The 12383-nt window shown below is 43.1% G+C and overlaps 1 protein-coding gene across 3 annotated transcripts in view; it reads right to left on the bottom strand.

The window, feature by feature from the left end:
- The window catches only part of RNF123 (ring finger protein 123), a 106616-nt gene that overhangs the window by 85710 nt on the left and 8523 nt on the right, over positions 1–12383 (bottom strand). For all 3 annotated transcript variants that reach the window (XR_006352751.1, XM_043962947.1, XM_043962960.1), the window contains exons 2-7: positions 8254–8365; positions 7772–7856; positions 4151–4230; positions 3411–3508; positions 2828–2882; positions 2381–2466 (exon numbers count right to left, since the gene is read on the bottom strand). Coding sequence is in view for 2 of the 3 variants with exons in the window: in XM_043962947.1 (XP_043818882.1) it covers positions 2381–2466; positions 2828–2882; positions 3411–3508; positions 4151–4230; positions 7772–7856; positions 8254–8335 (486 nt within the window). In the remaining variant the exon portion in view is untranslated. The remainder of the gene's footprint in view (positions 1–2380; positions 2467–2827; positions 2883–3410; positions 3509–4150; positions 4231–7771; positions 7857–8253; positions 8366–12383) is intronic.

Genomic DNA, 12383 nt, shown 5'->3' with positions numbered 1-12383 from the left:
TCTTTTTCTTTATCTAGTTCTAGGGGAAGCTAGGTGGCGCAGTGGATAAAGTACTGGCCCTGGATTCAGGAGGACTTAAGGTCAAATCCAGTCTCAGACACTTGACACTTATTAGCCGTGTGACCCTGGACATTGCAACCCCCCTCCAAAAAAAAGGGTCTGTATCTAGTTCTAAGTTTTGAGTGTTTATAGACTGTTGAAGAGAAGCAACATGGGATGATAGAAAGAGATCTGGACTCGGAGTCAGAAAGAAAGCCTTGTTTCAGACACTTTGCAGCTATGTGACCAGGAGCTAGCACTTGCCTCTCTGATTCTGTTTCCTCATCTATAAAATAAGGACAATAATACCAGCAGCATCTTCCTCATAGGGGTGAGGTACAAATAAAATAATGTATAGACCATGTTGGGCAAATTCTAAAGTGCTAAATCAATGGTTGGCTCTTTGTTTTTTAAATAGGCAGGAATAGAACTGTTATAATTGTCAACAGTTTCTTCTGGTTTGGTATAAATTCTAATCTTTGCTCTAACTAAACAACAAACTAATAGCAGTTAGCTGATTCAGAAATGCCTTTCACGCTAATGACCAGCCATTTCCTATCTATTAGGATTACTCATTTTTTTGTAGCGTGGTTTAAGTGCTTGCCATGTTCAACACCCTCTAACTCTCATCTGGAAGAAAGTAGTAATCATTCTCATCGTAACAGTAACTAACATTTATATAGCACTTACTATGTGCTAAGCACTTTACAATTCTTATCTTATTTGATCCTCACAACAACCCTGGAAGGTAGGTGCTATTATTATCCCCATTCTGCAGATAAATATGCACAATATAGAGGCAGGAGGCTTCTGAGTATTCTATAAGCCTTTGTTGTTTTTTTGTTTGTTTGTTTCTTAACCACATATTCATTTCAGAACCATATATTCCAATGAATTTTTCACCATTTCCCCCTATGCCCACCTTCATGCTAAAGTATCCAAGTATCAATGTATACAATGACTTCTTTTTGGAAAATAGTTTTGAATTTTTCATAGATTATCTTCATAGTGTTCTCTTAGCTAATGCTCATCAAGAGCAGCACAGAAAGGTAAGATGCAAGTGCCCCACGAAATTATGTGCCTCTGGGTACACAACAAACTCAACTCTGCCAATGCCTTTGTCTCTCTTAGGTGAACCTGTGAGCTACTCTTCCATTTAGCTGCAATCTTCTTGTGTCTTCTGGGTTCATCTGAAGTAAGAAAGCCGATACTATGTGGTCCAGTTCCTCCGGTAATACACTGATTCAATGGCCACTGCATGAAGATCTCACACGTAGGGTACCACAAATTAAGACTCAATGTTTGCAGATTGTCTACAGACTGATTTGGGGAACTCAGTCCCTCTCTTTTGGCCACTCTGCTATTATCACTGCAGAAGCCGAAGAGGGATACATAGGCCTGTGGAACATCTTGTATTTTTTTGTTTGTTTTGTGGGCCGTCACAGCCAAAGGATTTATCACCCAACAGTCAACCGACTGTGAGGGCCCTCTCTGTATTAGCTAGGCTGGTTCTCCTACAGCAGCCAGAGTCTGCTACTGTGACCACACTCACTTTTTCCAGCTTAGTAGAACCTGCCAGAGCTCCACTGACAAAGCCTTTGAGACTCCTTTGGAGTCACCTCCAAAGTAAGATGGGGCATCAGAATAGGACTCTTTTTTTTATCATATATTATGGCTATTTATGAAGCAACTAGGTGGTGCAGTAGACAGAGTGCCTGGTCTGGAGTCAGGAAGACTCATCCTCCTGACTTCAGCTCTGCCCTCAGACACTTATGAGCTGTGTGACCGTGGGCAACTCACTTTATCCTGTTTACCTCAATTTCTTCATCTATAAAATGGCAAACCACTCCACTATCTCTACCAAGAAAATCCCAAATGGGGTCACCAAGAGTTGGACACAACTGAAATGAATGAACAACAACAGCTATTTATGTATGCACCATATCCTGGAAACTCCAGGAGGAAAGGGACTAGATCTTCTCTCCACTAAGCTTTCTATCTCCCATGGAAGCCATCACAGGACTAGCCTCCATTACACACTTAATTATTATATCATGTTATATTGTCTGGGACTATATTCTCATAGACTGCTCCCTGGCAAGAGAAAGAGCAGAGTGAGGAAGGGTAAAGGCAGACTTTGATCTATGGGGGGAATGTAGAAGTCCTATTGCTATAACTTCAACTTGGCTTTTCTCAGGCAAAAGGGTCTTTGCCCTGGGAGCACGCCCAAAGCAGGAGGAATTTCCTCCGCAGGCCTCTGTTCTCACCAAACCTGATAGTTCTAGTGAGGTACTACAGGACAGGGCGGAAGGCTGAATACAAGCACTCCAGGCCAACATACCTCCTGGTTGAATCGGCAATTGAGGGTGCACCAGCCGATCTGCATGAGCCCCTGGGAGGAGATGAGCACCTCATAGATCCATTTCCCTGGAAGGAAGTCAGACATAAGTTGATTCATTACTGAGCAGTTACTATACTTATGGTAAACACCACACTGCACTGAGAAAGGCTTCCTTTTTCTTGGCAGGCCTCACTCCACAGAGGCTGTAGGATGCTTCCAGGTCCTGCCTCCTCCCCACTGAGATCTGCTTAGTTTAGCATTCAACAACCCACACTAGCACGTAGCACCTAAATCCTCAAAGGTCCCAGAAAAATCAATATGCAGGACAAGGCAGCATTTACCTTTCTGTGTGAAATGGGACCCCCCCCAAATGTCCCCTGCTCCCTAACACATAACCCCCCCCAAAAAAAAAAAACAAAACAAAAACACACAGCCGAAGGTACTTACCTTTATACACACAGGTGGTAGCCCGGATGGAGCCAAAGTTACTGTGTCCAATAACCTAAACCAAGGAAGAAAAGGGATATGGGTGTTGAGGATAAATCCATAGCTATACTCCTTTCTGCAGCAGAAAATAATTGTTCCCCTTCAGAACTATTTAAATAAGAGAAGCAAAAAGTCTCTCTTGGACAAGGGAAGGGATGCCAAAGCATCAAAGCATCATCTCGATGAGATCTGACCAAAGCCCGAAGATTAGGTTCCCCTAATCACCACGATCAAGAATAGAAGAGAGACATAGCCAGGCCCTTCAAGGTTAAGGAGGATTAGCATTATTGTGTAACTTATCTGTTTAATTCATCACTTTCTTCAGAGAGGCCCAAACCCAGAAAGGTTAACAGTTCCCCAAGCACAAACCATGACGTTACATGCACCTTGCCCAGAGGAATCACAGACTCAAGCTATGAGTGTCCAAATCTAAGCAGCAAGTTGCAGCATGGCCCAAATTAGGCCAGCCATTACCAGAGGATTTCCCCAACTGTGAGACCCCACAGCCCTTCCTAATGTTGACAGAGGTCACCCCCAAACTTACACCAAGAAGGTCATCATCCACCAGGAGCAGCCCCTCAAAGCCACTCGTGTGATCCAGGACCACGGTGGATGGTCCAAGCCGTCCTTCTACAGTCTGTTCTGAAACAGAAAAGGCATGGGACAGTCAGCTGAAATCATCTGCGGCAAAACCAAAGACCCAAACAAGCAGGACACTTGAGCTGTGCTACCAAGTGAAGAGGCTCTCTTGTGGTCAGTTACAAACCATCTCACCTGATGGGCTAAAATCAAACTGACATTCTTAGGACAAGTTTTAAAGCCTCAGCTTTTCACAAGTGGGATTAGAGCAATATTCCCAGCCTGGGCCTCTTCTCTAAATCTAAGGATGTCCAAATCAAGTGTAAGAGCTTTCTCTATCTAGATCCTTCTGAGAAGCCCAAAGCAAGTCCTGAGGTCTTCCAAATAAGAAAGAAGCTAGAAGAGGAATATCCTGGGATAAGAAAGATCCAGGTCTGAAGGGCCTTTATGGGGAAGGAGAAAGTTTCAAGAGGCAAGCACTAGGTATTTTCTAAATGTACAATCCTTCTGGGGTCCCATTCTAGGGGAACAGGGTGGCCATACTAGCATTTTGCTCAGAAGAGGTGCTAGTGCAGTGCCGCGGTACTTACTCCATTCTAAAGGCCCCTATCAACCCTCTCTGGCTATAAATCAAGTGCAAAACTGGTTCTTAGCCATCACTACCATGAGAGCATGGGCTTCAGCCCCCTTAGGAATACTCTCTACCTTCACTCTCTTCAGCCTCATCCTCCTCCTTCAACAGCTGGTCCAGATGCTCCTGCAGGTTCTGAAAAGTCAGAGGTTTTCTGGAAAAAGAGGGTAAGAGAGACACTCACTTTATCTAGTCCAAGAAAGAAGGGCTAATTGAACTGCAAGAGTTTAGACATCATGGGGGCAGCTAGGTGGCACAGTGGATGGAGCACCGGCCCTGGAGTCAGGAAGACCTGAGTTCAGGTCCGACCTTGGACACTTGACGCTGGCTGTGTGACCCTGGGCAAGTCACTTAACCCATTACCTTGCCCCCCCCCCCAAGAGCTTAGATATGAGAACCATATTGCCCTAACCCTAAAGAAGCCCCCAAATACCAATGGTGGTTAAGTAGATCATTGTTGTCCCCCTCTAAAGAAGCCCCATGTGCTATAGGATGTGGCCCCGAGGAGGAGCCCAGTACTATAAGTGGATGGATTAAGAGAGCTGGCAGTAAGCCCCAGAGAAATACAAACAGAATCTCAAAATAACAGAGTTAAAAGAGATCTCAGAGGTCACACAATCTAACTCATTCATTTAGGTTTGGTAGCAGAAAAATGTCCTAACATTTAGAGCTATTCAGCAGTGGAGTAAGATTCCTTGGGAGGTAGTGAGTTCCCCCTCCCTGAGGATCTTTAAAAAAAAAAAGCAAGAGAGCTGTTGTCTACTTGTCAAGGATGTTGTCAAGGAGGTTCTTGCTTAGATACAGGCTGGACTAGATGAAGCCCCTGTGGGCTCTATCCACTCGGAGACACTGAGATCTCTGAAGAGGAACCCCCAACAAATGGTCATCCAGCCTTTGTGGAAGATAGCCAGTGATGGACAGTGAACCCACCACTTCCTAAGGCTCACCATTTCTCCACTGGACTACCTGGATCATCTAAGTCACTCCTCCTCCTAGTACTGCCCCTCTTAGTCTTATCATCTGTGGCCAAGAAAGCACCAGATGCTAAGAACATGAGTTTATTGCTAGCTTGAGGAACTCCAAGGACAAAGTTAACATAAAAAGTGAGCTGCATTAGAGTAGTGGGTAGATTTGCTCTATCCCACACTCTCAAAAGATTTATCAAGAATAGGAGACAAAAAAAAAAAAAGAATAGGAGACAAAATTCTTACTAGGTCACTCAGTCCCATATATCTAAAGTCAGAGAATCCTGTTTCCATATATAAGCCCCATTTCTCCTGATATAAGTTAAACCCCATTCCTGTGTTTCTAAGAAACACTGATCTGATCTGTAATACAAGTATAAATGTCATGCTGATCCTTAACTGTGGATCGATGTAAAGAAGATGGTAAAGGAACTGCAAAAATCCCTTCCCATCACTAGTCCCACTCTTCCTTGACTCAATCCCAGAAGAATCAGAAGACAGAAACATAACTGGGGTGATTTTTTTAAAATGCCCCTCTGGATAAAGCAGCAGCCCTGGATTCAGGAGGACCTGAGTTCAAATCCGACCACTTGACACTTACTAGCTGTGTGACCCTGGGCAAGTCACTTAACCCTCATTGCCCTGCCCCCCCCAATGTCCCCCTAATCCTCAGCTACCAAGTACTATCCTACTGCATGTGTGAATCCTAAAATATGAAAGGAAGGCATGCATGATGTCGCCAACAGTGCCTCATCCCAGGACAAGGTAACCTCTGCTTTTCCTCTGTCCACTGTAACCTTAACTCATTTCCCAATAGTAAAAAGGTCTTGGTGTTATTCTTAGCTTCCCTGGCTGCTCTGATATGAGCTCAGCATCTAAGAATAGAGGAAGGAATGCAACATTAGCAGGGCTCAGGCAGAGTATTCCTGGGCATCCTTCCCCCAAACAACTCTCCATAGGGCCCCAGGGACCTACCACCAGTGGCAAAAAAACCCAGCCACTCTAGCCTTACTGCCGGCCCAACAATGGCAGCTACTTGTCTGCCATCTTTCTCTTCCACCAGCTCTCTAAGCTGGCCTCACCAAACAGGAAAACCTGCCTGCAGCACACTTTCAGGTGGTCCCTTCCTCCCACACAGCTTTCATCCAATTACCCTTTTACTACTAAGGCAAAAGGAGGGTCATGAGATGGGGAACAATTCTCTCCATCTCTAGATTATCCCCACAACAAGGCAGCAGAGAGGCCTGGGACCCAGTAGCCCTGAATTCCCTCTCCTGTAGCTTGCTTCCATTACCCAGGATTGTACTGCAGGATAAAGTTGGCTGTGATGTCTCCACAGTAAGTTCCCTAGGGCCATGGCTCTCACATCCCACTCTGATGCTGGCAGGGAGGCACAGAAGTGACTGCCACTCACCTACCCACTTGTGAGGTCTAGGAGGTAGCTCACAGTAAATAAACCCAATACTGGAAAGTCTGGGCTCTTCATGCAGAAGAAATTCACTTTCCAAAAGAATTCCTCCAGCTAAAAATAATCTCTCTTCCTCAGATTTACCTGGAACACTATGACTCTATCCTTTGTGCCCCTAACCATCTCTCTTGCATCATATTTCCCTGTAAACCTTACCCACCCTCACCCCCATGAAATTCTAAGTTTCTCAAGAGCAGGGCCAATGTGATTATCTTGGCTCTCCAGCACTAAGCATATGGCAGACACTTAAGAATGGCTGCTGAGTTGAAAAGGATTTTCCACGTCAGCAGAGGACTCCTTGAAATAGTAGTGTACCATCCGAGAAATAGGACTGGACTTAGAAGTCAGGAGAACTAAGACGGAGGCCTGGCTCTGACAATAGAGCCATCTCTTTGAGCTTGGAGCAAATTCTTATTTCCCCATTCTGAGCCTCAGCTTCCTTATCTGTGAAATGGGGATAATACCACCTGTGAAGTGGTACTTTCTCAGGGGAGAAAATGAAACGCATGTGCATTAAGTACTTAATAAATTCTTAAGTCCTTCTACAAATGTAAAGCAATAATAACGATAATAACAGCTTATCAAATGGGTTATCTACTCACATGAGGCTCTTGGAAAACATCTGGAGAACAAGAGGCCCCCTTTGATCCTGGCCAGCATTCTGACCACACTGTAAGCCTTGGATGCTGTGCTATTTCTAGGGCTCAGCTTCTTGGGAAAACCTGCCCTGACCCCCCAGCCTACAATGAACTCCCTTTCTGCTGAGTTCCTAACACATTTGCATGCTGTCCCATCCATTGAACACTGACTTAGACTGCACTGTCCTGCATTATTTATCTTTTCACAGTGGGCATGCCGGACCGTCCTATACACTCCAGAAACTTAGAAGAAAAAGGTAGGGAATGTGTTGTATCTCATATCAGCCTAAATAAAAGCCAACTTTTTCCCCCTCTCCATCTGGCTGTTACAGAACATAAGTGCCAGCCTAAAATGGTATTCTTTTTTGCTATCTACCTTTATATTGCTTTTCATTTCTGGAAGATCTCATTTTAGAGGTGCAACCCATACTCATCAATGACCTACATTCACACCAATAAGGAATATAGCTTCCTGAGAGTGCCCACTATAGAGCTCTGCAGGTGATGAATCTCTGTCATTTGTTATTGACAGAACACCTGCTAACCCCACCCTCCAAAAGCTCTGATATGATCCCACCCCAAGCCAGCCCCGTGCTTGACAGAGAGAGAAGACAGCCATCGTACCTGCTAGCAGTGGTGGAGGGGATCTGGTCTGGGCTAGGAAAGATACGCTGTAGGTAGTCATTCAGTAACTTTTCATTGACAATACCTGTAAGCACATGAAACCAAATGAGGGTTGGGGGAAGGCGAATGGAAGCCATTATGGTTAACAAGGTCCTAAGTCAACTGCATAATATTTGGACTAGTCATTACCCAGATGAGCTAGGGGAATAGTGAGGAAAAGAAGCCACATTTTTCAGGAAAGAGTAAAAATTTGGGCAAGTTATACAACCCACTACTATTGGAGAGAAAGGAACACATTGTCAATGGACTGTTATTCAGGGCTTGGTGGGCTAATTTATGCATTTCTGAACCTTTTGCTTCTCCTCCACGAAACACTTTTCCAGCCTAAATGGCTGAATTAATAACTGCTGGCAATGTGGTCAACATCTACTCTAGAGTTCCCTCCTCCATGGCTTCCCCCATTCTTTTCCCAGGACTCCCACCTGTGACTTTGGGCTTCTCTGATTCAGAGGTTAGTCTATAACTCTTTTGGGAGAAAGATGTGCCTGCCCCTTTTGACGTCATTCTTCATTTCTCAGTGAACAGTCAGTGATCCTGAAGGACAAAACAGATTTTCACACACAACCAATACAACCTAAATTTCTTTTGCTTGACCATACTTATCTGTTACAAAGGAGAACTTTTGGATGGCAGTAGGGGAGTTAGGGAGGGAGAGGGAAGAAAGGGTGGAAGTTTTGTGTGGTGGTTAGGGATAGGGATAGAAATGTAAAAAAAAGAAAAAAGAGCATCAAAGTAACATTTTAAAAATACAAAGACTAGAGCAGGACGTTCAGAAGGGGAGGAAGACAAGCAGGGTGACACTGGCATTGTCATGTTAAATTGCATATATACTTTCACATAAGAAACTGCTCATAATAAATTCATGGTTTTCTATATAGTTCTCTTTTTCTGTCCTTTGTATATGGGAATGTTCACATCAGTTGATGCCTGTCAGATTCACATGAAGTATATATTTTTTGAAATAGTAGAGGTTGCTTGTAAATGGTGGCAAGAGTATGTGTTGGCCACATAAACAGGAGATGAACGCTCATGGCCATGGCCCTAGCCACGGCTTCTGCTTTATATGTTTTCCCCTGAGCACGATGGACTAAACAACAATGGGGAGACAAGACTTTTCAAACCTAGTGACTACCTTGGGAGTTGGGGAATTACTGGGTTCCTCAGTCAGTGCCAGCTGCCCTGGTAGAGGCACTCCCTGAAACTACAGTTTCTTTCAGGACATATCCACCAACGAGGTTGGCCTTTTGAGCTGCTCAGAGAGCGGAGACAAGGTGAAAGCACAATACTTCCTGCTTTAAGTATTTGTCAAGGCAAAGTTCTGAGTCTTTTTGTGTTTGAAGCATTTCTTTTGGGGTAAAAGAAATAAATAGCTATCCAGTCCAAAAGAGAAAAAGACAAGGGGAGAGGGTCCTTGATGCTGCTCCACTGAGACAGTGTAAAGAGAAAAGAGAACCCAAGACACCATTACACCAAGAGTTAGGGGCTGAGGGGGTGGCTAGGTGGCACAGTGGATAGAGCACCAGCCCTGGAGTCAGGAGTACCTGAGTTCAAATCCAGCCTCAGACACTTAACACTTACTAGCTGTGTGACCCTGGGCAAGTCACTTAACCCCAGTTGCCTCACTAAAAAAACAAACAAAAAAAACGAGTTAGGGGCTGGGATGTGACTCTACTTGTGAATACACATCCCAGCCCCTAACTCTAGGTATCACAAAAGGCTCAACACTGTCTCACTGATCTCACCAGCTCCCAAGAGTTTATCATCTCTCTGCAGATTATTGCCAAATATATCTCTATCTAGACACCCCTAGTTTCTCTCCAGAGTACCAGTCCCACCACCAGTCCCACATCACCAACTGCCTTCTAAACGTTTCTTTTTTTTGGGGGGTGAGGCAATTGGGGTTAAGTGCTTTGCCCAGGGTCACACAGCTAGTAAGTGTCAAGTGTCTGAGGCCGGATTTGAACTCAGGTGCTTCTGACTCCAGGGCCGGTGCTCTATAGACTGCACCATCTAGCTGCCCCCTTCTAAACATTTCAAACTGGATGTTCTATAGACATCTTAAACTCAACATGTCCAAAACAAAACTCATTATCTTTCCCACAAAACCCATCCCTATTCCCCCTCTGTCTAGGGCACCACAATCCTTCTGGATCACCCAGGTCTACAGTGTTAAAGTCGTCCTCAACTTCTCTTTCTACAATATTCAGGAAGTCACCTTGTCTTGTCGATTCTACCTCCATAACACCTCTTGCATCCATTGCCTTCTCTTCATTCATACAGCCACAACCTTGGCAGTCTAAATGTTCTCCCTGCCACACCTTTCCCCTTTTTAATTCATACTCCATAGAACCACCACAATTATATTCCTAAAATACATCTGATCAAGTCACTCTCCTGCTCAATAAACTCTAATAGCTCCCTATGACCTCTAAGATCAAATCAGAATTCCATGTGTCTGGACATGTAGTATCTCCCAAATAGAATATAAAACTACTTGAGGGCAGAGACTGTTTCATTTTTATTTCCGCAGAGTACCTGGAACAAATTCTTGATTACTGACTGCAACAACAGTGTTACTATGAACATTTTGGTCATCATGGGGTCTTCTTTTCTACCTCTAACCTCCTTGTATAAATGAACCGCAGCAGAATCTCTAGCCAAAGGCTATAAACAGTTTAGTGACTTTTAGTGCCTAATTACAAATTAATTTCTAGAGTGACCCACCCAATTCACAGCTCTACCAATAGTGTATTAGTGTGTCTGTCTTCCCACAGCCCCTCTGACACGGGTTATTTCTGTCTTTTGTCATCTCTAACAATTTATTGGGTGAGGTAAACCTCAGGATTGTTTTAATTTGCATTTCTTATTATTAATGATTTGGAACCATTTTTATATGGTAGTTGATAGTTTGCACACTTCTTCTGAAAACAAAGTCTTTTAACCACCTGCATGTGTTCTTGGGTTTTAAATATTTATATAAACTTTCTTGTATGTCTTGAATATCAGACTTTGATCAGAAAATATTTGATGCAAAGATTTTGTTTTATGGAAAAGTTTTACAATTTTATGGGGATTTCTGTTTTCTTTTTTTATGATCCCCTCATTTGATTAAGAATTCTCCTAATCATAAGGTACCTTTTTCCATTCCAAATTTTATCATGCTATGACCTTTTATTTTAGGTCATATATTATTCATTTGAAAATTACTGTGGCATACTTTACAAAATCTTGGTCTAAATACTGACTGAGATACTGTTATCAACACTGGGATACTATGTTCCATTGTTTCTGTTTCTTGCTCAACAAGTCTGTCTCACCGATCTATTTGTTAACTAGTAACAAATAGTTCTGATAGCTTACGCATCATGAAATCGTTTCAAGAATGAAGAGTGCTATCCTTCATTTCTAATTTAATTATTTTCCTTGGGATTTTATACCTTTTAGATTTTAAATGAATTTTGTTATTATTTGTTCTATAAAATAACACAATTGTTAATTTGATTAGCATAATGCTAAACCTATAAATTGAGGATCTTCATTTATAATTTATTAGTGCAACACAAATAGGGACAATGAATATCTCTCTACTTATTAACTCTTTTATTTCTGTAAAAAGTATTTTGGGGGCAGCTAGGTGGCACAGTGGATAAAGCACTGGCCCTGGATTCAAGAAGACTTGAATTCAAATCTGACCTCAGACACTTGACACTTATTAGTTGTGTGACCCTGGGCAAGTCACTTAACCCTCATTGCCCCACCAAAAAATAAATAAATAGTAACTATGCACTGCAATTCCTTGCCTAGATGAAAGAAATGGGCTAAGACTAGAGTTCTCTAGCTAAGGACCATGAACTTATTTGTTTGGGTTTTTGAAAGTAGTTTGATAACTGTTTCAACATAACTGATTTCCTCAGCAATGCTCTGTATTTTGTTTTATGCATTTTAAAAACATGATTCTGAAAAGAGGTTCAAAGGCTTCACCAAACTACCAAAGGAAACTATGACCCCCCACACAAAAGGCTGAGAAGCCCTAGATTAAGATATGCCAATCTTGGCCCCCAAAACAGCAATAAAAGAACCCCTGGAGCAGAAAAACCCACAAAAATATGGGCTGAGATTATTTTCCAGCTATAGATAGATTAAAGGGGACTGTGCTGGGCTGCGAGTAAAGTCCAACCCCTCGAGACGACAGAGGGGGAAGGAGTGGGGGAATAAGTGAACCTTACTATCATCAGAATTGGCTCAAAGAGGGAATAACATACATACTCAAGTGGGTATATAGTAATATATTTTTGCCCTGAGGAAAAGTGGGAGGAGAAGGAGATGGTGGGGGGGGAGGGGAAGAGGGGAAGGAGGAAAGGGAAGTCTGGGGGAGGGAGCTGCAAAAAGCAAAGGTGAAGATGTTCTGCATAACAGCATATGTTCGACATATATTGAATTGCTTGACTTCATAGGGAGAGATGAGGAGGAGGGAGGAAGAAAAATTTAGAAAACAGAATTAGCTCAAAGACCTTAACCTCATCAGAGTGGACTCAAGGAGGGAATAACACAC

This window comes from Dromiciops gliroides, chromosome 1 (assembly GCF_019393635.1).
Source record: "Dromiciops gliroides isolate mDroGli1 chromosome 1, mDroGli1.pri, whole genome shotgun sequence".
Lineage (NCBI taxonomy): Eukaryota > Metazoa > Chordata > Mammalia > Microbiotheria > Microbiotheriidae > Dromiciops > Dromiciops gliroides.
Note: the sequence above shows the minus strand (reverse complement) of the source record. Positions and strands in the feature narration are given on the sequence as shown.